Below are 26,593 nucleotides of genomic sequence, written 5' to 3'. Positions count from 1 at the left end.
ACAGAGGGCATGTGATTAACCAACCAGTTGTTAATTGCTAACATGAATATCTTGGAGGAAAAAGAATGGGGTATGTGGGGTGTTACCCATGTAGAATTGCCAGATATCACTGAAACTGTATGAGAAGCAAAGGTGAAACACCTAGAGAGAAGCAATATGGAACAGATGAAAAAACTACTTTTGGAAATCAATCATTTATTTTTCCAAAAGGAGCGTTAGCATATACACATATTACACAACACTGCATTCCAAAACAAAATCAATCATCAGTCTACCACAAACCATACAAAATAGCTATCAACTCTCACCCAATTTTTGAGTTATTAATAGAACAACAGCTGAAAGATGGAATAATTGAAGAATACAATAGTCAATGGTAGGCAGGAATAGTTGTGCCAAAAATAAAGATTTTGGTTTGATTACAGACACCTAAATGTGAAAACTATGATGGGTGCCTACCCTTTCCCAAACACCACAGAAACTATGGATCATTTAGAGTTATGGTAATATTTTTTAAAATGAATTTGAAGAGTGGTTGTCACCAGATAGAGCCTGCACCACAGGACTGACAAAACAGCATTTCTGGCACACTGGAAACTCTACCAAATCAGAAGCATGCCATCTTCATTAAAAAATGAACCTGTAACATTTAAGAGATTGTTAGATGCAATATTCAGACTTCTGAAACCATGGCAATGCTGTGTATCTTAATGACATAATCATCTATGGAAATGATATCAAATAGCCTATGCAGTGATTACAGTAATTATTCCCATGGTTAAAAGCAATGAAGTTCACACTGAGTACAGAAAAGTGTGATTTTGCTATGGAATAGGTAGAATACCTAGGACATATCACAAGATGGAGTTAAGACAGACCCAAGGTTAATTGGAGTGTATGTGAATTTCCTGTACCATAATCTGTCAAAGAGTTGCAATCATTCTGAACTTGTGAACTATTACCACTGATTGATAAAAGGATGTGCGGATATTGCCAGAAGGTTATGCAATTGTTGAAGGAAGGGTACTAAATTTGTGTAGTCACAACAGTACTAGCATGCTTTTGAGGAGTTAAAAGAAGCTTTAACATCAAGTCCAATTGTGGCAGTTTCAGATTTTTATAGAGAATTTGTTTTATTATGTTATGCATAGAACCATGCACCAGGCTGTCTTATTAGAAGAGGTGGAATGTGTAGAACATCCAGTAGCATACACTCCAGGCAACCGAATTCTGCAGAATGAAATTATTCTACAAAGGAGAATGGGATGTTAACCTTGTATATTGATTCACATATTTCAAATTTTATCTGTACGGTAAAACATTCAGAGTAATAACAGATCATGTGGCATTAAAATGGTTGTTAGGGTTATAGAATCCTTCCCAATAGGTTGACACGATGGGCTGCAAGACAGAGAATTTGATTTTGAACTTATGCACAAAACTGAGAAGCATCATGGAAACACAGATTGCTGAAGTAGAACAGCAGCAGTATTACATATTACTGAGAATATCAGGGAACTACAAACCCAAGTAGAAGTCGTAGATAGGAAAGTAGTTATTACAATAGTTGCAGTCCGTAGAAGATAATGTTTCAGCTAGAGGTAAATTTGTTGCAAGAAGAGCAGTATTTAAAGGGTCTAAGTAAAGTACAGAAAGATCTATCACTGGAGTTGAGGTTGGTTTCAGAACCTGAGCACAGATACTTGCCCTATAATTTGGAGTAGCCACAACATCAGTTGGAAATGATCGAAGGAAAGTTTCCATTTCTATAACAGTAACAGGGAAACAAGCACATCATGAGTGGTACATAGTTCGTGTATAACTCATCAAGTGGAGAATAAAGAAATTTGTATGAGTAACTGCAAAAGACAGAACAAGATATGTAGAAATGGAGGAAGCAAAGTTACAAAAATGCCACAGAGAGAAAACCACGAATATGGTAATAAGAGTGAGGCAGGATTTCTGAGCAGTGAAATTGCTAATGGGACAAAGGAGGAAAGACCATGCAATAAAGAAGTGGTCCAGCCAGAATTTTACTTTAAGTAGGTCAAGGCACATGGGTTGTACCCTAGCTTTGACAAGGTGGTAGTAGCGGCTAGTTGTTTCAAGAAGTGGAGGGGTACATCAGCAACAAGGGTAGAATGAACGGCGAATGCTTTCTTATTAAATGGAACAGTGTGCAGCATAATGGGACCTTCTTTCTGCCTGTCCACCACGACTGCAGGGATAACTCACTTGAATATTTCCCAGCTGCATTTGTATTGTACTGGCCAGAGGAGCCCATGGAAGTGCCACCTGCTACCAACCTAACCAGCTTAAATCAAACTCTAGGGTCAGAACTAATGGAGCGACCAATCTCCCTGGAAACCATATTGCAGCATGTAAATTCATATTGTGAAAATCAGCACCAGAAAGAGACAACAATGACTATTGTCATACCAACCACCACAGCAGCACTTGCTCTGCTGAGCCTGGTGGTGTTCTGGTACATAAAAGACAAAGAACATGACCCAGTTTGGACCCAGTCATAGTTCAGATTCCACTGGGTTGGATAACCCAAGCATAAAAACAGCAGAAAGCACAGTGATATAGTATGAAATATAATCGATTTATTTTCGCTTTTATGTGGGGAGTGGAGTGTTAGAAAAAAACTGTGCAAGAAGCATAGTAATGAAATTAGTTCCATGGTGTTTGAGTTAAGGTGCAGGGCAAGGGGTCCTATGGAAATGTGTAAGATTCAGTGAAAGGGTTAAGGAAACAAATTGCTAGAATGATACTAAAAGAGGCGAAATATGGCCGGAAATACTGGTCGCCAGTAATTCTGATGCAATGGCTAGTATTGATTGGTCAATCTGAGGGACAGAGTCTTGATAAAAAGAAGGTCAATGCAGTGAATCGACCATAAAAGATGGAAGCTTTTCATCACTTGCTACCAGAGTAGTATTTATAATACATGCCTTAAACCCTAAACGTACAATGTGGAGCATAGAAGCACTCAGCGGTTCATATACTACATGATTCTTGTCCCACTATCACAGCCTATGCCACATGCCTGTGACACCCACAATGACATCCTGGAATGCAGCATAGGATCCACCATTCGAACACAAGATTGGGCAACCTGCCCTGAGTCACAAGCAAGCTACCTGCTCACTCTAGACATTGCCTTCTGTGAAGATGTGTCAACAGTAGACATGCAGCTGGTCTCCAACAATAAAGGCCACTGCCAAAGCCATCTGCACACAGTTTACCTTTATACAACACGTCCAGCAGATGCTGTGAGCTCATATGCCAGTAGCCGTGCAGTACTAAGGTGGTCTCTTGGGACCGTACAGCCAAATAACAGTCCTCTCTTCTGAAGTAACATGTGGTCAACTCTGCTCTGGACTTTGGGATACAGTTTCAGTCTCGGTGAACTGTCGTCACAACCAACTAGTAAAGAAAATACTTTTGTGTTACCGATAACACAAATCACTTTCAGTTCAAGTTCACTGGCACTGTAGACTGCAGTGACACATCATAGGCTAGACAGTGCTCTGGGTTTGTGATGGCAGGGCAGGAGGGGGACAGTGTTAGCAAGCTTGTGAAGTTCCACAACTCATGTTCATTGCATCAGTGCACTGCTGCTGCCAGTTGAATCCAGTGTTGCCAGATAGAGGTGGGTTCCCCACAGTATTGAATATATGACTTTTTTTAAGTCTGGCAGGAATTTGAAATCAAACATTGTACATTTTTACATTGATTTTAAATATAAGACACACCTCAAAATTGTAGGAAATTTTTTAAAGGGAAAAGTGTTGTACTCCATGAAATATGGTATGCTTTTGCTCTCTCTAAAATATAAGGTCAAATTGATGTTTACTTGTGGGTAACACTCTTTAGGTCTCAGTGACCTGCCCTTCTTTCCTAACCTTCCTGTATCTATTACTAACTCTTTCCAGATGAAGGAACTAATAATTCCAAAAGCTAGTGAAGTTTCTTGTACTTTTGTGTGCCTGTATTGTCAGTACTAGCTATTTCACCTTCTGAAGTTAAGTGAAGGTCAGCCATTTTGTTTGACCAATTTGTAGTTTTGAGACATTCCAAAATGTGAGCATGAGAGTAGAATATAATTTTCTGAACCTTATTTTTGCTTTTGCAACAGGGTATACCTTAGTATCCATTTTCCTGCCTGAGGAGGAAAATGTAAATAATTTCCCACATCTATTTTTTAAAAGCCAGGAGGAGAGGATACAATGACATGAAGAATCTTTGTCTTCACATTACATACCTGACATACTTATCAGTATGACACTTCCTGTGTGCTGATTTGAACTGCATAGACCATGTTAAAAAGTACATTTTGTTTGGCTACAGTGTTAGTGGCATTTTAAGTTTAAATTCATCATGTTTGCTGCCAGATATGCAACTAAAAATACTGATTAAGTTGTGATATCCAAAGAAGAATTTAACATCAGGGCTTCTTAGTACACAGATGGTAGGTCAAGAAGTAAGTTTACATTGTGTTAGTTAACATTAACCTAAACATTTTTTTAAAAAATGTTGTGTAAAGCAAAGAATTTATGGGGGAATTCTGTTGTGGATGAAACAATGAAAGTATAATTTGAAGAATAATTAACACAGTAATACATCTGTATATGAAGTCTGGTGCATTGTTACACATTATTAATACTAGCTTTCTGTTAAACATAATGGATAATAAATTGGAGAGAGAGAGAGAGAGAGAGAGAGAGAGAGAGAGAGAGAGAGAGAGAGAGAGAGAGAGAGAGGAATTTTGCAAAACTATAAGCAAATCAATTACATTTAGTTCAATGTAGAGAAAAAGGCAAGAAAATATCACAACACTTCAGAAGAAAGGAAAGAGACAACTTAGCAAATGTCTAGATTTAAAGTACAGGAAAAGTGGAAGAAAGAGTTGTGAAAGTATATACACAGACAGTAAATGCACAATGACTCATGTCACTGGAGTGTTATCTTCAGAACCCTATTTAGGTTCATACTAATCCCATAAACTTAAGGAAAAACAGTGGAATGATCAGAATAGCTACATCCAGACAGCCCAACTTAGAAATATGCAATAACAAACAAATTAATTGTTCCAGTGCAACAACTTCCAGAGTGTTTAAGCAAATATTAACAACACAAACTGAATAACAAGATTTGAGAAAAAGAGAAGCAAACAGTTCCTTTTTTTTTTTTTTTTTTTTTTTACAGCAGGGATGACAATCTGTCAAGCAGCTGACAGATGGGATACTATGTTATTTAAAGACCCAAAGACTAAGATGCACAGAGTTTTGCAAAAACACTACATAGTATTTTCAGCTTAGGGAGGTTATAAGCAATTTTAGGCAGACACGGAAATGGGGCAAATAAAACAAATACTTTCTTTCATTACACATGTTGTTGGTTTTGAATGCACCCCAATGTGTGTATGCCAACTATCTGGTGAATGCACTGAAAAATGACAATGAAAAGAGCATTTTTTTCATAAGATAAGGAGTTACTGGAACACGTAGTCTACTGTTAATTCATGAGTACTACGAACTCATGTATATAGTGTAAAAACTGTAACTTCTGAACTTCACTCCACATTAAATAATGAAGTTTACTGACAAAGTAGTAAAAGGGAAAAAATGGATTGATGTTGACAGGCAACTAAAATATGCAGATGTTAATGGTACCATTGCTGATGTAGTGTCAGAAATTGATGAGCAAATTTTGTATTTAATATTTCACTGCTTCATTAGAAACTCACAATCTGCTGAATTGGGGGTATGTGCAAAATGGATCCCTCAAATCTGGAAATCTACAGACAGACTTTGTAGATAATGTTTCTCTGGTTAATGAAGGCAAAAGTCAATGTGCTCATTCATCGCATGAACAAGCACAGTCTTAACAAGTTGCACCTGGATGCTGCAGGAATATTTTATCATGCCACCATCACCAATGAGACCTAACACAAGAAACAGTATCTGCTGCTGTGTTGTCATATAAACAACAGCTGATGTAAAGAGGATTTGGAAGATCTGATGTCTCAAAAAAGTTTACAATTTACAGAGATGGCTGTACTTCTCTATTTGAAAATGGGTACACATTATATACTTTGTGTTCGTAAGTATTTGAAGTGGAAATCGACTGTGTTATTCTTTGCTGCAGCACATGGTAAAGTTGTCATGGATGCTATTGGTGGTACAATGAGAGGAGTAGTGTGTAACCAGACGAAATACAGAAAATGGTATGCTGGTTGAGCTACAGATTTTTATAAATGTGCATAAACTCAGATTCAAGTAAAAAACAATGTTTTATGGTACTGGAATATGGTTTGTGGACAACTGAGTGAGCGTAACTTACATTCAGGTCAAACATTTTGCTCATATTCAAAACTAATATTACTTTTTACCTTAAGCTATCATAATATTGTTGTCAGAACAATCCTGAAGCTTGAAAAAACCAAACCTTCCCATATCTGAGGATGCAACCCATCGAAGATGTGCTGGGTGTTCAGAAGTGTAAAATGATTCTTGCAAGGATCAAATGCTGCAGGTGAAGACAATTGTAACAGATGCTGGCAAGTATGTGCATGTTTATCTGATAAATCCTGGATTGTTTGTTACTGTTGAAATTTGAAATGAAAGAGGTATAAAACAATTTCTATAGCAACTCTGAAAATGCAGAAGCTATGGTAATGTTTTTGAACCCCATTCCCAAGGCTACAATTTTTTCACAGATACAAAAGTGACAGCAGTTTTTGTTACAACTGAACAAATTTGAACATTAATAAATTAACCAATTATTATTTAAAAAGCAACAGATACTACTTATGTCTTAAGAATTCAGACCTGTGACTGTGTTGCCAGATCAATCTTGTTTTTTGATAAGAAAATGTAATATAATGGAAAACAAAGCCTTATGTATTTAAATAATATGATTTATGTATAGTTTTAGTTTTTTGGAGCATCAAAAATTTGATTATGAATGACACTGTGTGTGTGTGTGTGTGTGTGTGTGTGTGTGTGTGTGCGCGCACGTGCGCTCACACAGTGTCATTCATAATCAAATTTTTGATGCTCCAAAAGAACTAAAACTATACATAAATCATGTGTGTGTGTGGGCGCGCGCGCGTGGGCGGGTGTGTGTAGAATCTATGGAGTCCCAAATGCAATTAGTTTTTGACTTTTATCGTTAAGGTTTAGATACGATTATTGCATGCCTAATTTAACCAAAACATTCATATCTCTCTGCCTTGCAATTAATGGATCTTCCTCCAGTGTCAACTGGCAGAAATGCTTCCTAGCATGCTTTCACTCAGTACTATCCTATAGGATAATCTTATAGGATAATCTTATAGGGCATAGCAGCTATGAGCAAATTAGTATTTATCTGATACAACCTAGTAGCAGGAATGTGATGTGATGTTGACACTTTGCATAAAGCTCTTCACTGACCTAGGGAATCTTGCACCTACATGTCACAATGGAACTCCCTATTGGTTTTTACATTAAATAAACTATAAATATTTTATTTATTTCCAGTTGGCTGTCCCAGAAGATAATTCCAAAAACAAATGAAAAATCCAAAAGAAGCCATCATAACTGTCTCTGGGTGAGTAATACTGAGGGCCTCAACCTGACAAGTTTACCAATTTGTTGACCCCATTTCAATTGAAATCCAAGCAGACACCAAGGAATTGTACACAGTATGTTTCATTTAGTGTGTGACCAGTAATGTCTACTTCCAGTAGCAGGTCATTTTTGATTGCTTTACATCTTATAAAATGAGTCTTCAAGGTATGACATGAACTGGTAGCTGCAGCATTAATAAGGGTAATGTGCTGTGCGTTATGGGACAGGACGTTTGTTGGTAGTGATCATGATTTATTATTCAACTTACGTAATGTAATGAGATTAACACTGAACTGAATCTGAAGAGTACGGAATTCTTTAACAAACTGAAGGAAGTGGATGATATTAGAAAACACATAGATGGACCAAAAACAGAAGAGATTGAAAATTATCAGAAATGTAATTGTTCATACCGATGGTGTACCACTGCATTGGAACCTGCACAAAACAGCTCTTCTGAACAGTAAGCTGCCTGAGGGATTTATTAGCTCTAAGGGGCTGCAGATCTGACCTTTAAATTTGCTTCATCTCACAGTATGGTATCTTTTTTATTGGTAGGAGTTTGTGAAAGGCTCCACCTATGTGCATCATCTACCAACAACTTTGGATGAACTATGATGCTACATGGCAACAGCAGTGTTTCCTAAACTGACATGCTTGCAAATGCATGGATCCAGCCTATCACCTGGATGCTTAAATGTGTTGAAAAGAATTTTGTTATTTGTGATCAGTACATGACGAATGTGATCCTAAATACAGCTGTGAAAAACACCTTAATGTTGTATGTGAGAACTTATAAACTGTAAGCAATGGGAAAATAAAGGCTTTGAAGGCATGTATAGAAATAAAAATCTGACCATAATTCTGTACTTTTATTTATGACAAAGTTATAGCCTTGTGAAATCTGATGATTTTAAAGATCCTGAGGAATTGCTTATACAGGTATAACTTCTTTCAGCAAAATATGATAATCATGATTTGTCTTTAAGAGTTTAATCTATTACTGAATGTTTCAGAATTGTTTTCAATAAATTAACTTTGTTTTCTACACCATAACCTCTGCTCTGGCTAGAGATTGGTCGTGAACATAATTCATTCGTTCATTCTTTGTTTTACACATTGCACTCCATAAATGAAGATGTGGATGGATGTGGGATGAGCCAGGCTGCAAATCTGAAGGCAGAAGCTCCCACAAGAATTACCTCTGAAGTTTACTGACAACCAGCTGCTTGTGACTAGTGCTAATGTCACACTAATTATGGGAACTGCTAACAGATTACTTTGTATGTATGTATATGTACATTTACTACTATGAACAATATCACTGTTGTTCATGGTACATTAGTCAGCTACTTATTTTACCTAGCATCTCCAAATACACGGATACTCTGCTATCCACCTAATGGTGTGTGGTGAATAGTACCCCATAGCCCTGCTGGTCATTTCCTTTCCCATTCCACTTGCAAATATAAGGGAAAAAGACTATGTGTGCCTCCATATCAGCCTTGATTTCCCAAATTTTATCTTCATAGTCCGTATGTGCAATGTATGTTGGAAATAAAAAAATTGTTCAGCAGTCGGCTTCAAATGGCTGTTCTCTAAATTTTCTCAATAGCGTTCCTTGAAAGAACATTACTTTCCCTCTGGGAATTCTCATTTGAGTTCCTGAAGCATCTCCATAACACCTGTGTGTTGTTTGAACATACCAGTAACAGATGTAGCAGCCTGCCACTGAATTGCTTCTCCAACGAAGTATTAGTTTGCTATCTTGGTAGCTTGCTCTAGCTTCTCATGCAGTTACCTAATAAAATTCCCAATTCCCAATTCCACAATTAATACAGAATCTTGCTAGTCATGTGCCAGTATATAAATTGTCAGCCTTATTTTTCATCATCATTATTAAGCCCTAGCATTTTATGCTTCCGAGACCACAAAGACTGCATGTCACTCTAGCTGAGAGCTATGATGTTCACTTCACAACTGCATGTGCTACTCAGGATCACTTATGTCACACATCCTATTCGTAGATTTGCTCAGATGTCTACCACTATTTAATCTAAGTTACGTATTTTCAAAGTAACAAGTGAGGTACATATCAGTGATTTCAGTGCCAACCACATGACATGGTTTTCCAGGCCACACATCCAGCAACACACTGTTCTGTGCACTTGCATTGGGAGCAGTTTTCAATGCAGTGGACGCTATCTGCACCTTTGGGCCCACTGCCATGGATGCGTCTTGTACGACCTGTGATCTCTTGCGCTGCATACCAAGGCCAGCTACTTTGGCAACAACAGATATGCCCTAGGACACTGTACAGTTCGTTGTTCTAGCCAAATGTCTCATTTGCACATCCCTGTCTACTATGCATGGCATTCTCATTTCTGTAAAACCCTACTTGTGGAACAACATCACTACTGTTTCACTTACTGTCCTGTCTACTTGTGACACCAATGCATCCCTTTCATTTGTTTAAAATGGCATAACATGAGTCTCTGTGACATTAAGTCTTGGCCTGTTAGCTGTGAATCAGCTACACTCCTTTACATAATGTGAGCTGTCCCTAGCATGATTGTTTGGTTCCTTCACCTGTATGCTTGTATAATCAGCACACATTTCTGTGTTGAAGAAGCCAACATTTCATGCCTGAGGCTTCATCTATGTACAATCATTCATCAAAAGCCATATACAGAGTTATTCTATTACTGAAAATTTTATAACTAATAAAAAAGGCACCAGAGAAGCTGTCACAATATGAACAGGTTGTGGCCAAAGTATCATGGCTGATCTACAACACACCAATTTTATCTCTCTTTTTCCAAACCTAAAAAAATTTTAGGACAAACTCAAGAATAACTACGATACACACAAAAGATAAGAATAGCCAATGTTCTTTTGAATTGTATTGATCAGAAGTTATCAAAAGGAGGAATATTTTCAAATGACCTACACTTAAAATAAATGTGAATTTAGTGTACCCATCACACACAGCCATTATACAATATAGTTGGTATCAACAAGGGCTACAGAAAACAGGATTATACCAGCCACTAGTCCCCTTCCACTTCTATTTAAAACAGTCAGCATGTTACAGGTGATATGAAAGTCAAATGCAGGAGTACAAGAATACTCTACAATTATGAACAGCAACAAGTTCCAGACAATCTGTGACAATTCCACTGCAGTGCATCCTTCGCTCTACACAATAAATAAAAGACTTATTACTTGACTACATGCAATAAGTAAGACATGTAAATACTTACACTATTCTCAGTTACATCCATTTCCAAATTTAGTTCAGGATCCTCCTTGATAAAATCAGTGGACCAAGATACTCCCAATGGATCTTTAACAGTCTGAAAGAAGAAAACAATCTGAATTACAACTACTTGCTAACATTCTGTGTATGACACAGTTCTCAATATTCCTTTCTCATGTATATCATCCAACTTTGCATAGATTCTTATCAATTGGCAAAAGTGAGTATTAGAATGCATCCACGTCAGTTCTAATGTCTGATTTTGGTTGGTTGGAGAAGGGACCAAACTATGCGGTCGTCAGTCCCTCCGACCTGCGATTAACTAAAACCAATAAAATCCCACATTAGAAGAGGGAATTACAACATCCATAAAATGATAAGCTATTGACAGGGAAGGAAGGAAAAGGGCAGAAGACGAAGTGAGGGAAAGAAAGTGACTAATGACAGGGACACGAAGGAAGAAGCATAGGAGACAAGAGAGATGCTCAGGGCATAACAGACCCCATGAGGAAAGGACTGGGAAGGTAAAGGGCCAAGGTGAACCACCAAGCCCAGTTGAAGCCAATCCAGTCGGGGTGAAGGGGGGGAGCATGAAAGCCTGCCATCCCCTCCACTCACCAATAAGGTTGAAGGCCCCTCCCTTAAATAAAGCAATAAAAACCCCCATCGTGAATAAAACTTCAAATGAGATCCGCCAACACCAGGGGTAGCGAATATGGAAAGCTAAAAGTCTGCCGTAGGGTGACGAAGTTGGGGCAGTCCAATAAGATGTGAGCCACAGTCAACATCGATCCACGACGACAGAGAGGGGGGGGGGGGGGGTCCTCACAATGGAGGAGATAGCCGTGAGTCAAAAATGTATGGCCGATGCAGAGCCGGCAGACAACGACAGACTTACGAGAGGAGGACCGCCATGGAGTTGCAGAATCCTTAATTGCCCTGAGCTTGTTTGGCGAAGAAAGAGTGCTCCATTCTGCACCCCAAAGGCCCAAAACCTGACTACATAATGCCGAGCAAAGGTCTCTTTCTGGAATGCCAATAGCGAGAGTGAGCCTGGTAGTAGCTAATTTAGCCAGTTGATCATCAAGTTCATTGCCAGGAATTCCAACATGGCCTGCGGTCCAAATGAAAACCACTGAGCATCCATATTGAGCGAGGAGAGAAAGGGAGTCCTGGGTAGCGATGACCAATGGGTGGCGAGGGAAGCAGTGGCCAATTGTGTGCAAACCGCTCAATGAGTCACTACAGATAGTGAAGTATAGTCCTGAGCAGGAGCAGATATGCTCCAGTGTGCACAAGAAGGCTACCAATTCTGCAGTAAAAACACTACAGCCATCTGGGAAGGAGTGAAGTTCCGTGCATTGCGCATAGGTGCAATCAAAACCAGTGCAGCTGGCGACCATGGAGCCATCAGTATAGATCACTTCCGAACCCTGAAAGGAACTGAGGAGACAGGAGAACTGGTGGTGAAGAGCCATCAGAGGGACAGAATCCTTTGAATCGATTGAGAGATCAAGACAGAGTTGTGGCCAAGAGACGCACCATGGAGGGGTATGTGTGTGAGCGGAGAAGACAGGTGGTAAAGGCAAGTGCTGGAGCTCAGAAAGGAGCGACTGAATGCGGACAGTCATAGTAAGTCCACATCGTGATGGCCGCTGTGGCAGGGTGATTCCGTTTCTTGATAAAGGAGACCATAATTAGGGTGCTTTGGGGTGCAGCAAATGCGGAGTGCGTGAGATATCAGCTGTTGCTAGCACAAAACTCACAGTGGCGGAATCCCCGCCTCTGCGAAAAGGCTACATACAGGGCTAGTCCAGAAGGCACCAGTCGCAAGTCAGAACCCACAGCGGTGGACGGGGTCTAATATCTGCAGTGTTGAAGGCGACGCAGAACCATAGACAGGACTTCCATAGTCTAAACGAGACTGGACCAATGCTTGATACAATCCCAAGAGAGCAGAGCAGTCTGAACCCCAGGTGGTATTGCACAGACACCTAAGAACATTGAGATGGGACTAGCATGTCCTCTTCAGCTGATAAACGTGAGGGAGTCATGTCAACTGGGCATCGAAGATCAGACCCAAGAAGTGATGAGTGTCCACCACCGTGAGGGGCTGGCCATCAAGGAACAGTTCCGGATGGGGATAGACTGTACAGCAATGGTACAAATGCATGACAAGTCTAGGCTGCCGAAAACTGAAAGCCATGGGAGAGATCCCATGAGTGGGCCCGACAGATTGCCCCCTGTAGACGGCAGTCTGCAGCACCCATTATGGAGGAGGCGAGGTAGATACAAAAATCGTCAGCATACAAAGAGGGGGGACACTGTTGGCCCAACAGCTGTCACTAGACCATTAATGGCTATGAGAGAGAGACGGATGCTCAGCATGGAACCCTCTGAAACCCCATTTTCTTACCGATGGGGAGAGCTGTAGGAGGAGCCAACCTAGACCCGAAAAGAGCGATAAGAAAGAGAATTACGGATAAAAACGGACAGAGCACCACGAAGGCCCCATTCGTGAAGAGTGGTGAGGATGTGGTGGTGCCAGGTGGTGTCATAGGCCTTATGCAGATCAAAGAGACTGCAAGGAAGTGTTGCTGATGGGCAAAAGCCGACCAGTTAGCAGACTCTAGGTGCACCAAGTTATCCATCATAGACCAGCCACAGCGAAAACCACCGAGTCGATGACAAAAGGTCACAGGATTCAAGGATCCAAAACAGCCGCCAACTCACCATGGGCTCAAGGAGCTTGCAGAGGGTGTTAGTAGGGCTAATTGGACAGCAGCTATCCAACTGAAGAGGCGGCTTCCCTGGCTCCAACACTGGAACAATACTTTCCTGCCACTGGGTAGGAAATAATCCCTCACCCCATAGACGGTTTAGAGGGTCAATATACGATGGTGGCCAGCCACCGATAAGTGTTGGAGCATATGGTTATGTGTCCAATCTGGTCCAGGAGCTGTGTCACGACAAAGGGTGAGGGCATTGGCAAATTCCCACTTGCTAAATGGGGCATTATATGGTTCTGAGCAGCGAGTAACAAAAGACAAAGGCAGTCTTTCTGAACACTCTTTCAGAAGAAGGATTGTGGGTGGATACTGAGCTGACACTGAAGTTTGAGCAAAGTGTCAAGCGAAATTTTCAGCCACAAAGTCCAGATTGGTAACAACACTATGTTCAGAAATTCTCGCAACCCCAGTGGGAGGACGGTGGTCAATAATTCGCTGGAGTTTCGCCAAGACTTGTGAAGAGGGGGTGTGGGGTCCAATGTCAGCTACATATCATTCCCAGCAAATCAGTTCCTGAAATTTGATTAGGTAGTGGGCCCTGGTGCAGAATCGTTTAAAGACCAGAAGAAGAGCAGTAGAAGGGTGCTGCTTAAAGTGTTTAAGAGCACGGTGGTGGTCTTTTATGGCTGCAGCAATTTCCGGAGACCACCAAGGGACCATCCCCTGGCAGGAGAAACCTGAAGAAGGGATTGATGAAACAGCTGCTGAAAGGATGGAGGCAGTCAAAGTCTGAGTAGATTCATCAACACTGTCGTGTGGCAATATTGGGGGGATGGGAGCAGAGGAAGAGGCACCCCAATCAGCCTTAGATAGGGCCCACCTGGGAGGGTGGCGGAGTGAGAGACACTGAAGGAAGGTCAAAACAATAGGGTAATCGTCACTGTCACATAAGTCATCATGGATGCCTAGCTCAATGTAGGGAAGAAGGCCAGGACTGCAGATGGAGAGGTCAATGGTTGACAAAGTGCCGTGCACCACACTGAAGTGTGTGGGAGCACCTGTGTTTAGTAAACAGGTCAAGCTCTGCCAGCTTCAACTATTTTGCCCAGGGCAGTAGTCGCATGACTACTCCAAAGAGGGTTGTGGGCATTGAAGCCACTAATAAAAGGAAGTGAGAAGGGAGTTGTTGAAGAAGGGTGGTGAGGGTATGGGATGTGGGCGGCCTGTCAGGTGAGAGATAAAGATTGTGATTGGAGTGGCCAGATGGGCACTAACAGCAATGGCTTCCAGAGTGGTATGGAGAGGAACCCATTTACTAACAATGTCCTTGCAGACTAAGGTGCAAAAACCACCAGAGGCCCACAAGGGGCCAATTCGGTTCAGACTAAGTGTGAAACCCACAAAGGGTCGGTGAGTAAGAATTGACAAAATGGGTCTCCTGGAGTGCACTACAAGCGGCAGAGTAGAAGGAAAGAAGGGGCTGCAACTCTGGAAGGTGACGCAAGTATCCATTACAATTCCACTGGAGGTTCCTCAAGCCAGAGTCCACAGTGGAAGCGATTGGACCGGAGTTAGTCATGCCACTGAGTCACTATCTGTCACTGATAAGGATGTGGTAATACCCATATAGGTGGGGTCAGACTCAGTTGGTTCATTGACTGTAGGAGGGGAAGGCCGCACCTCAGGGGGTACCAGAAGGGCCTTGCCCTTGTTCCTGCATTTCTTCTTCTTCTCTTGGGAAGGAAGAGAAGGGCAGGCACAGAATTACACCAGGAGGAATGGGGGGAGGAACGGGGGGGGGGAATGGGGGGGAGGAACGGGGGGGGAACGGGGGGGGAACGGGGGGGGAACGGGGGGGGAACGGGGGGGGAACGGGGAGGGAACGGGGGGGGGGGAACGGGGGGGGAACGGGGGGGAACGGGGGGGGAACGGGGGGAGGCTGAAGGCATGGGGCAAATGGGGTGGGGCTGGGAAGAGGAGGGGGAAGGACAGGGAATGCACGTAATTCAAGTGAAAGTAGAGGTCATAGACATGCGATGGAGCCGGTCATATTTTTGACGAGCCTCAGTGTAGGTGACGCAATCTAAGGTTTTGTACTCTTGAATACTCCTTTCTTTCACAAACACCAGGCATGTAGGCAAGCGCGGAGAATGCTGTCCATTACAACTTACACACGTTGGCGGGGGAGTGCAAGCACTCTCCTCATGGAGGGGGCGCCCACAGTCACCACAGAGGGGAGCAGTGGTGCAGCAGGAAGACGTGTCCAAATCTTAAGCATTTAAAACATCTCATCGGTAGTGGAATATAAGGTTTGACATCACACCGATACACCATTACCTTGGCCTTCTCTAGGAGGACATCCTCCTCGAAGGCCAGGATAAAGGCACCGCAGCGATACGATTGTTTGCAGGGTCTCACTGCACAAAGCCGATAAAATGAACCCCTCACCGCTCAAGGTTAGCACGGAGCTCCTTGTCAGTTTGCAAAAGAACAACTCTCTCGAAATTAATGCCCTGTGCCGAGTTCAAAGATTGGTGGGGCATAATGGAGACTGGGACATCACCGAGATGGTCACAAGCGCACAGGGCATCGGTTTGGGCAGCAGAAGATGTCTTTATGTGCAAACCGCCACACTGCATTTTACTCATCAATTCAACATCGCCATACTCATCTTCAATCATCTCCATGAAAAACAAAGGCTTGGTTGTGGCAAAATTACTGCCACCCATCTTGGTACAAACCAAATACCGAGGGAAAGGTTTCAACCTAAGCCAGTAAGCTTGCCCCTCCTCCGAGGGAGTGGACAGGGAGGGGGAGGCGAAGGATCAGAGGAAAGAGTGTTACATCTACTACCACTCTTAGACATGGCCACAGAATGGCCAGGATGGTGAAGCTTTTGTCACTTCATGTGCAAGGTGTCCACCCTAGTACCACCCACTCTGATCAGGGGCTCGCCCCGTGAGCAGCACCCAGCCACAGCAAGGGCCATCTGGCACGGCGGCCATTGCCGGGAGTTCTGGTGCCCCAAAACGATGAGCATTGACTCCTGGGCATACACGAGGCATTAACACCTCAGGTACTAGCAGTTTGATCCCTGTTGTTTCAGGGGGCTCAGCCAAGTGGGCTACCGTGCTGGTGACCTAGCAGGATGGGGGCCATGGTGCAAACGGAAAGGGAAGGGGGAGAGTGTAATGGATCTGGGAGATGTTATTTTTTTTACCGTATTTGTCGATACCGAATTTTAAATGTTTTCTTATATTTTTGTCAGAATTTATTATAATTTGTCTTATTATATGTTAATTTACTTCTGTTTTTGAGAGTAAAAGCATATTGATTACTATTAGAAAATGTATCGAAGAATAGCAAAGAGACTGATTACAAGTGGAAACTTGTGAATTGTGTAAAATATCTTTGACGTTGGAGTCGTCTTTGACTATAGTCAGTCGGCAGCTAACTCTTGGTGTGTGTTGACGGAAGAACAATGTGAAGGTCGCAGTCATAAATAATTTTGAATTATGTTACTATTATTTTTGTATTAACTAAAAATGAAGAAACTACATTTGAAGAAACTGTATTTGAAACACCAAAATGAGAGAAACATGTTGAACCACGTCACTTCTGCAGCTGACATAGATGCATTGTGGAATCATACTTAGACAACTGACGCCAAGACTAATATCGCCTTGCAAACGTCTAACGGAAAAGGTACTGTCACGAAATATGGCAAATTTAAGTAAATAAAAAATAGTGATCATATTTTCAACTTGTGTCTTAGCCGGGATGCCATATTTCAACTGGGGACTGTAGCCGGAATATTGTGTTCACAAGATCTTCAACAGTGCTACGAGGAAGAAAATTTTTGTGTGTTAATACCAGTTTCTTCAGAATGTGTGTTACAGTGTTTGTGTTCATCGGGAAGTAAAAGTTTTGGAGAAGAAAAGTTTCGGCAAAAAATATAATTTTCGACAGAAGAAAATACTTCAAGAATTTTGGTCAACAATCACATGGATGGAAAACGTGGTTTTGCAACAGTAGAAGAGTGTTCCAGATAAGTCACGAAACCCTCGTATTTTGTTAAAACAATTTTTTTATCTTGTTTTGTATTGTTGTGTATAAATTTTTGTTCTTCACAATGACTTATGAGATTTTCGAGAGTATTGTGCCTAAAGTAGATAGTAGTAATTTAATAGACTTCGAACATCAGGACAGATCAAATGAAACAGAAAGAACCGATCAATTTGATTTAAAAAGTTTTCTTGTAAATTTCACGAAAGAAATTAAACAATCAGTTGACGACAATAAGACTTACTGGGATGAAAAAATTGATAACATTTTGTTGCAAGTCCAAGCAGTCAATACCCAAGTGGGTGAGCTTTCGAACAGAGTTGGCAGTGTTGAGGAAAAAATTGAATCTGTGGAAGCAAAAGTAAATGAAATTGATGTTAAATTGAGCGGTGAAATTAATACTGTAAAAAATGAGTTACTGGTAGATAGGGAAAGAAATTTAATTGATTTTAATGAGATAAAAGGGGAAATTAAAAATTTGGATGAGAATACAAAAGTTTTAGTAAAAAATGTAGAACAAAAAACTGACTATCGTTTGGTTACTCTAGAAGAAAAAGTAGAATGCAATGATTTAGAAAACAAAAAATCTGTCAAACAACTTAGCGAAAAAATTGAAAGTTTTGACACTGAATTTCAAAGCAAAAATTACAATGTCAACACATGTAATCTTGTATCTAATATTCCAGTGAAGCACTTTTCGGTAGATGGACCCTTACATCCCGTTGATTTTATGCAATATTGTAAGGATTGTTTTTTACCTCACTCACCAGATGAAATAAAAATTAAATTTGTGAAAAAATTCTTGGAAGGGGAAGCTTTGACTTGGGCAAACCAGATTGTAACTTTGGGGATGACCTTTTCAGAATTTGAATCAAAATTTCTGGAAAAATTTTGGGATGATCTTAAACAAACTAGAATCAAAAGTGAATTTTTGAGTGGGCGAAACTATAGAGAATCAGATGGGAACATGAAACAATTTTGCAAAAGTGAACTTCAAAAACTTATTCATTTAACAAAACCTTTGGATGACTTGATCAAAATTGATACCTTAAAGAGAACATTGCCATCAGCAATGCAGTTGAGTTTAGTTCATTGTCCTGATAGTAATGTAGAGCAGTTTCTCAATTATATTGAAAAGTTGGATAGGGTAACAACACGAACACACAGTGGGTTTACTCAGAAAGGTAATGGTCAAAATTGGGGAAATGACAACTTTCAAAAAAGGGAACAAAACAATTATCATGGCGTCAGTCAAAATTCAGGGGGATATAACAATTTTGAAAAGAAGGATCATAATTTTTATCCAAAACAAGAACAACATTTTTGCGTTAATAATCAACAAAATTGAGAACACTTTAGGGATCAAAATCACAGAAATTTTGATAGAGGTCAGTACAATAGAAACTACCAACAATCAGGTAATGTTTGGCATAGGAATGGGATCAGAAATGTTGATCAGAGACATTGGCAGAACCACAATCAGCAGTTCAAACAGGAACCGGAAATAAAAAACGAGTAGACGCCCCCTTGAAGGTCCGCAAGGTTGAGGCAGAAGGTGAGCATGATGAAAGGACCAATGGATGTGACTATCATAAACCCAAACATGACAGTTCCAAACCTAAGCTATCACATGAGGTTATTAGTTGTTACTTATTGAAAAAATTTCAAGAGGAAAATAATATTGATAAAGATAAAATTTTCAGTACACAAGAACATACAGTAGATAAAAGTAATTGTGATTCATTTAATTTAACAGAGTTTTACACTTGGGCAGAAAAGAACAACACTTTGTCAGATGATGTAATTTGTAGTAGTTCAGAGATGTGTGTGAATGAAAGAGAGAATGCATGCTGTGAGAATGAAAATGTTGGTGAAAGGGATCTGGTAACTTTAGAAAGGGGAAATAATATTTTGGGGGATAATTTGAATGTGTATGACCTGAATATGTGTAATGATAATGATGTTGTTGATAAAGTTAATAATGATGGTAATGGTATTGATGATGATGTTGGGGAAAGATATTTCATTAGTTTAAATAGGGAGTTGGGTATACACATGGTTGAAAATGGATTAAATAGTGAGAATATTATAGAAACTCCCAGGGATGTTACCAGGATGAATAAGGATCACAAGCTGGATGTATGTGAAAGTGTGAATTTTGATGTTGTTGGTAAAGAATCTGACTACACAAATAACGATGACACATGTATAACTTCTAACCTAAGTGAAACTTTTACAGATACTAATGATACACACACATTTCTTATGAATATATGGCTGAACAGTGAAACTATTTCTTTTGACAAGAACTTTAGAAAGATGCTTATTAATGTATGTAAAACTGTATGTCCCGAGTGGTGGAAAAAGATGTGATATTTTATTTTTGAAAAGTTGAAGGATAAGTACTTCAATAGTATACAATGTGATTTGGATGAAAATTCTTGGCTATTTGAGATAATAGAGAGTACTAATGACAATTTTGTATCTTGTGCAAATTTTGTAACTGTGACAAATAATACATGTAATGATATACCATATGATTCTGATAAGTATAGGTTTGGGGAAATTGAAAGTAATTTATTACATGAGGATACAGGTTCTGAGAAAAGTGATCAATTTTGCAGTCCTTATATAAAAGTTCAAATTGGGTCATGGATGTTTAATTGATACAGGAAGTGAGATCTCGGGAATATGTGAAAGGTTAAGCAAGAAATTGAAAGTGGGGAAAGATTCTGTTGAAATGCCAGTTGTTGGGGTAAAGATAAAAGGTGCTACTGGGAAGAGCAGTAAATTGGTAAAAAGCCAGGCTTTAGTGACATTTTTAATCGAAGGCAAGTTGTTCACACATGGATGTTTTGTAATTGAGGAATTTAATGAGGATTTTCTTTTGGGTATGAATTGGATAGTAAAAGTAAATACAGCATTTGATTAGGTTGGAAGAAAACTTTTGATAGAAACTGGTGAAAGGGATTACATTCAGACAAATTTTGTGAACACACTTGGTGATCAGAGTAATGGAAATTTTGACAGTATCAATTTACTAAAAGAAAATAGATTGGAGAATATTGAAACTCATAGATTTGATACTGATGAAGTTGAATTTGGGAATTTAGTAAATTTGAAAATTTCAGAAACACAAAATTTATCTGGGGAGCAAAAACAACAGTTAGAAAATCTGCTGTGGGAATACAGTGATGTTTTCAGTGACATACCTGGTAGGGTAAAGGGTTATCAGTGTGAGCTTCAGGTAAAACCTCATGAACCATTTTTCATAAAACCATACAGTATTGCAATATCAAAAAGACCTGCTGTTGAGAAAGAGCTGAAAAAGATGGAAGGATGTAATATAATAGAAAGGAGTATCAGTGCAAATAATAATCCTCTAGTAGCGGTTTCGAAAAAAGATGGTGGAGTAAAAATATATCAACAGAAATCATAATTTCAAAATTTAAATAACCTATTATCAACTAAAACAAAAGTCATCCACTGGAATATACTTGTTAGAACAAAACTACCTGTACAACCAAGTGTGTATATTTGCATGTATAAATTAATAATTTGAAGTCAGATGTTAATTGAAACTGATAAAAAAACACTGATGTAACAAAGAATGAGAGAGAGATTTATTTTTACTTTTTTACAGAAAAAGTCTTCATAGTGAGCATTTCTGAATTTTTCTAATTTTTGGAAGCTAAGTCTTCCCTGTGGGTGAAGGCATGCATGCAAAGGTATAAGTTTCAAAACCAAAAATTTAGATAATACTGATGTATCTTTAGCTGTACTAAAAGAAGAAAATCATACGGGAAAAAAAAACAAAATAAAAAAAATCATAGTAAAATAAATAAATAAATATATATATATATATATATATATATATATATATATATATACATATATATATATATATATATATATATATACTAATATCGCCTTGCAAACGTCTAACGGAAAAGGTACTGTCACGAAATATGGCAAATTTAAGTAAATAAAAAATAGTGATCATATTTTCAACTTGTGTCTTAGCCGGGATGCCATATTTCAAGAGGAACCTGCACCATGGAAGCTAGGTAGTGAGTTCATCCCCAAATGCCTCACACTGAACGAACAAATTTTGGAAATGGAGGTCAAACCTCAAGGGGAACAAAAACGCCAAAAAGGAGACAGAAACAGCAAACTAAACAATAGCACAGACCAAAACACAGCCAGGAGGACAGCTAAGTCGACATAAACAAGTCCACTAAGAGGAAAAAGAGGGGGTAGGGACAAAGGAGCAAGGAGATTAGGAAGAGGAACAGGGATAGTAATGCAGCCTTCAAAGGAAGGGAAAGGAAGCTGCAATAGCTCAGGGACCTGTGTGCGCCGGCACTATCGGGTGGTCGTACTCCCATATACAAACTTTATACATGTGTATGAAAACATTTCAAAATTCAACTCGGATAATATAGGGACGCAAATAATCTTCCTGCTGTAAACCCATAAACAAGAGGACTTTTTGGAGATTAATCAAATGACTATGGCATTCCACACATTATCAAAGTTAACCACATTTAATGCTATTTACACAGATTCTTTCTCTGTCACCATGTATTTTCAGTGCCTGCTCATTAGTAAAAAATGCAAATTTATTTCATGTGTACTTGAGGAAAATCATAAGGAATTACATACAGCCAATGCAGGATTTCAGTAATGATGTAAATACTACAGTCAATAGTGACTGGGAACTCTAGAATATATACCCACCACATATAGCTCCACATCATCTGTTACAGCACTGTGACACAGACACATGTAACAAGATTAAGCATTACTTCCAGGAGGAAGTCTTCCTTGCTCCGTTGACACTAAATGTGCACTTTAGGCATTCATTACATAGAATCATAATAAAAATTAATGCAAGGATAATGGTTTGTAAAGATACGCTTGTTACAAGTGCAGTTAAAATACTATTGGTAATAACCTACAATTAACACATCTAGCTAGAGTCAACCGGAAGACAACATACATTCTTGAAAGTAGCTGGTACCATAGGTTACAGATTTACACCATCTTTGATAATTTAGCTTGAATGCCTCATATTTGTGTCATGACATACTTACTACACTACCTGCACAGTAGAGTGCTTGTGTGAAAACTTACATTATGCTCTGATCCATCAGCATGTTGTTTCATTTCGGGATCTTGCTTTACCCAAACACTATGGCCGTCAGCCTTTAATGGGTCTTCAAGAAACTGAAAAAAAGCATGAAGTAATCAAGTCAAGGCTTCTGTGTCTTGTTCCTACATAGATATCTCATACAGAAGAGTACAGAAGCAGGAATAGAGTGAGTGGGGGTGCCAGCGGGAGGGCAGGTGCCAGTGCGAGTGGGGGTGCCAGCGGGAGGGCAGGTGCCAGTGCGAGTGGGGGTGCCAGCGGGAGGGCAGGTGCCAGTGCGAGTGGGGGTGCCAGCGGGAGGGCAGGTGCCAGTGCGAGTGGGGGTGCCAGCGGGAGGGCAGGTGCCAGTGCGAGTGGGGGTGCCAGCGGGAGGGCAGGTGCCAGTGCGAGTGGGGGTGCCAGCGGGAGGGCAGGTGCCAGTGCGAGTGGGGGTGCCAGCGGGAGGGCAGGTGCCAGTGCGAGTGGGGGTGCCAGCGGGAGGGCGGGTGCCAGTGCGAGTGGGGGTGCCAGCGGGAGGGCGGGTGCAAGTGCGAGTGGGGGTGCCAGCGGGAGGGCGGGTGCAAGTGCGAGTGGGGGTGCCAGCGGGAGGGCGGGTGCCAGCGAGAGTGCGGGTGCCAGCGAGAGTGCGGGTGCCAGCGAGAGTGCGGGTGCCAGCGAGAGTGCGGGTGCCAGCGAGAGTGCGGGTGCCAGCGAGAGTGCGGGTGCCAGCGAGAGTGCGGGTGCCAGCGAGAGTGCGGGTGCCAGCGAGAGTGCGGGTGCCAGCGAGAGTGCGGGTGCCAGCGAGAGTGCGGGTGCCAGCGAGAGTGCGGGTGCCAGCGAGAGTGCGGGTGCCACCGAGAGTGCGGGTGGGGGGGTGCGGGTGCCACCGAGAGTGCGGGTGGGGGGGGGGGGTGCGGGGTGCCAGCGAGAGTGCGGGTGAAGGGGGGTGCGGGTGCCAGCGAGAGTGCGGGTGGGGGGGGGGTGCGGGTGCCAGCGAGAGTGCGGGTGGGGGGGGGGTGCGGGTGCCAGCGAGAGTGCGGGTGGGGGAGGGGGTGCGGGTGCCAGCGAGAGTGCGGGTGGGGGAGGGGGTGCGGGTGCCAGCGAGAGTGCGGGTGGGGGAGGGGGTGCGGGTGCCAGCGAGAGTGCGAGTGGGCGGGGTGCGGGTGCCAGCGAGAGTGCGAGTGGGGGGGGTGCGGGTGCCAGCGAGAGTGCGAGTGGGGGGGGTGCGGGTGCCAGCGAGAGTGCGAGTGGGGGGGGTGCGGGTGCCAGCGAGAGTGCGAGTGGGGAGGGGGGTGCGGGTGCCAGCGAGAGTGCGAGTGGGGAGGGGGGTGCGGGTGCCAGCGAGAGTGCGAGTGGGGAGGGGGGTGCGGGTGCCAGCGAGACTGCGAGTGGGGAGGGGGGTGCGGGTGCCAGCGAGACTGCGAGTGGGGAGGGGGGTGCGGGTGCCAGCGAGAGTGCGAGTGGGGAGGGGGGTGCGGGTGCCAGCGAGAGTGCGGGTGGGGAGGGGGGTGCGGGTGCCAGCGAGAGTGCGGGTGGGGAGGGGGGTGCGGGTGCCAGCGAGAGTGCGGGTGGGGAGGGGGGTGCGGGTGCCAGCGAGAGTGCGGGTGGGGAGGGGGGTGCGGGTGACAGCGAGAGTGCGGGTGGGGAGGGAGGTGCGGGTGCCAGCGAGAGTGCGGGTGGGGAGGGGGGTGCGGGTGCCAGCGAGAGTGCGGGTGGGGAGGGGGGTGCGGGTGCCAGCGAGAGTGCGGGTGGGGAGGGGGGTGCGGGTGCCAGCGGGAGTGCGGGGGGGGGGGGTGCGGGTGCCAGCGAGAGTGCGGGTGGGGGGGGGGTGCGGGTGCCAGCGAGAGTGCGGGTGGGGGGGGAGGGTGCGGGTGCCAGCGAGAGTGCGGGTGGGGGGGGAGGGTGCGGGTGCCAGCGAGAGTGCGGGTGGGGGGGGAGGGTGCGGGTGCCAGCGAGAGTGCGGGTGGGGGGGGGGGGTGCGGGTGCCAGCGAGAGTGCGGGTGGGGAGGGGGGTGCGGATGCCAGCGAGAGTGCGAGTGGGGAGGGGGGGTGCGGGTGCCAGCGAGAGTGCGGGTGGGGAGGGGGGTGCGGGTGCCAGCGAGAGTGCGGGTGGGGAGGGGGGTGCGGGTGCCAGCGAGAGTGCGGGTGGGGAGGGGGGTGCGGGTGCCAGCGAGAGTGCGGGTGGGGAGGGGGGTGCGGGTGCCACCGGGAGTGCGGGTGGGGAGGGGGGTGCGGGTGCCACCGGGAGTGCGGGTGGGGAGGGGGGTGCGGGTGCCACCGGGAGTGCGGGTGGGGAGGGGGGTGCGGGTGCCAGCAAGAGTGCGGGTGGGGGGGGGTGCGGGTGCCAGCGAGAGTGCGGGTGGGGGGGGGGGGGTGCGGGTGCCAGCGAGAGTGCGGGTGGGGGGGGGTGCGGGTGCCAGCGAGAGTGCGGGTGGGGGGGGGTGCGGGTGCCAGCGAGAGTGCGGGTGGGGGGGGGGGGGTGCGGGTGCCAGCGAGAGTGCGGGTGGGGGGGGGGGTGCGGGTGCCAGCGAGAGTGCGGGTGGTGGGGGGGGTGCGGGTGCCAGCGAGAGTGCGGGTGGTGGGGGGGGTGCGGGTGCCAGCGAGAGTGCGGGTGGTGGGGGGGGGGTGCGGGTGCCAGCGAGAGTGCGGGTGGGGGGGGGGGGTGCGGGTGCCAGCGAGAGTGCGGGGGGGCGGGGGGTGCGGGGGGGGGGGGGTGCGGGTGCCAGCGAGAGTGCGGGTGGGGGGGGTTGCGGGTGCCAGCGAGAGTGCGGGTGGGGGGGGGGTGCGGGTGCCAGCGAGAGTGCGGGTGGGGGGGGGTGCGGGTGGGGGTGGTGCGGGTGCCAGCGAGAGTGCGGTTGGGGGGGGGGGTGCGGGTGGGGGGGTGCGGGTGCCAGCGAGAGTGCGGGTGGGGGGGGGGTGCGGGTGGGGGGGGTGCGGGTGCCAGCGAGAGTGCGGGTGGGGGGGGGGGAGCGGGTGCCATGGAGAGTGCGGGTGGGGGGGGGGGAGCGGGTACAGCGAGAGTGCGGGTGCCAGCGAGAGTGCGGGTGGGGGGGAGTGCGGGTGCCAGCGAGAGTGCGGGTGCCAGCGAGAGTGCGGGTGGGGGGGAGTGCGGGTGCCAGCGAGAGTGCGGGTGCCAGCGAGAGTGCGGGTGGGGGGGGGGGGTGCGGGTGGGGGTGGTGCGGGTGCCAGCGAGAGTGCGGTTGGGGGGGGGGTGCGGGTGGGGGGGGTGCGGGGGGTGCGGGTGCCAGCGAGAGTGCGGGTGGGGGGGGGAGCAGGTACAGCGAGAGTGCGGGTGCCAGCGAGAGTGCGGGTGGGGGGGGGGAGCGGGTGCCAGCGAGAGGGCGGGTGCCAGCGAGAGTGCGGGTGCCAGCGAGAGTGCGGGTGCCAGCGAGAGTGCGGGTGCCAGAAAGAGTGCGGGTGCCAGCGAGAGTGCGGGTGCCAGCGAGAGTGCGGGTGCCAGCGAGAGTGCGGGTGCCAGAAAGAGTGCGGGTGCCAGCGAGAGTGCGGGTGCCAGCGAGAGTGCGGGTGCCAGCGAGAGTGCGGGTGCCAGCGAGAGTGCGGGTGCCAGCGAGAGTGCGGGTGCCAGCGAGAGTGCGGGTGCCTGCGAGAGTGCGGGTGCCAGCGAGAGTGCGGGTGCCAGCGAGAGTGCGGGTGCCAGCGAGAGTGCGGGTGCCAGCGAGAGTGCGGGTGCCAGCGAGAGTGCGGGTGCCAGCGAGAGTGCGGGTGGGGGGGTGCGGGTGCCAGCGACAGTGCGGGTGGGGGGGGGGGTGCGGGTGGGGGGTGGGTG

General features: G+C 44.7%; 1 protein-coding gene across 3 annotated transcripts in view; it reads right to left on the bottom strand.

The window, feature by feature from the left end:
- The window catches only part of LOC124720145 (zinc finger protein 492-like), a 125,973-nt gene that overhangs the window by 76,854 nt on the left and 22,526 nt on the right, over window positions 1-26,593 (bottom strand). For 2 of the 3 annotated variants that reach the window (XM_047245448.1, XM_047245451.1), the window contains exons 4-5: window positions 22,812-22,904; window positions 10,886-10,978 (exon numbers count right to left, since the gene is read on the bottom strand). In XM_047245448.1, the coding sequence (XP_047101404.1) occupies window positions 10,886-10,978; window positions 22,812-22,904 (186 nt within the window). The remainder of the gene's footprint in view (window positions 1-10,885; window positions 10,979-22,811; window positions 22,905-26,593) is intronic. The other variant, XM_047245449.1, reaches the window with a different exon arrangement.

Source organism: Schistocerca piceifrons, chromosome 11 (genome assembly GCF_021461385.2).
Source record: "Schistocerca piceifrons isolate TAMUIC-IGC-003096 chromosome 11, iqSchPice1.1, whole genome shotgun sequence".
NCBI classification, from domain to species: Eukaryota; Metazoa; Arthropoda; class Insecta; order Orthoptera; family Acrididae; genus Schistocerca; species Schistocerca piceifrons.
The sequence above is the reverse complement of the archived record's forward strand: the minus strand, read 5'-3'. Positions and strand labels throughout refer to the sequence as shown.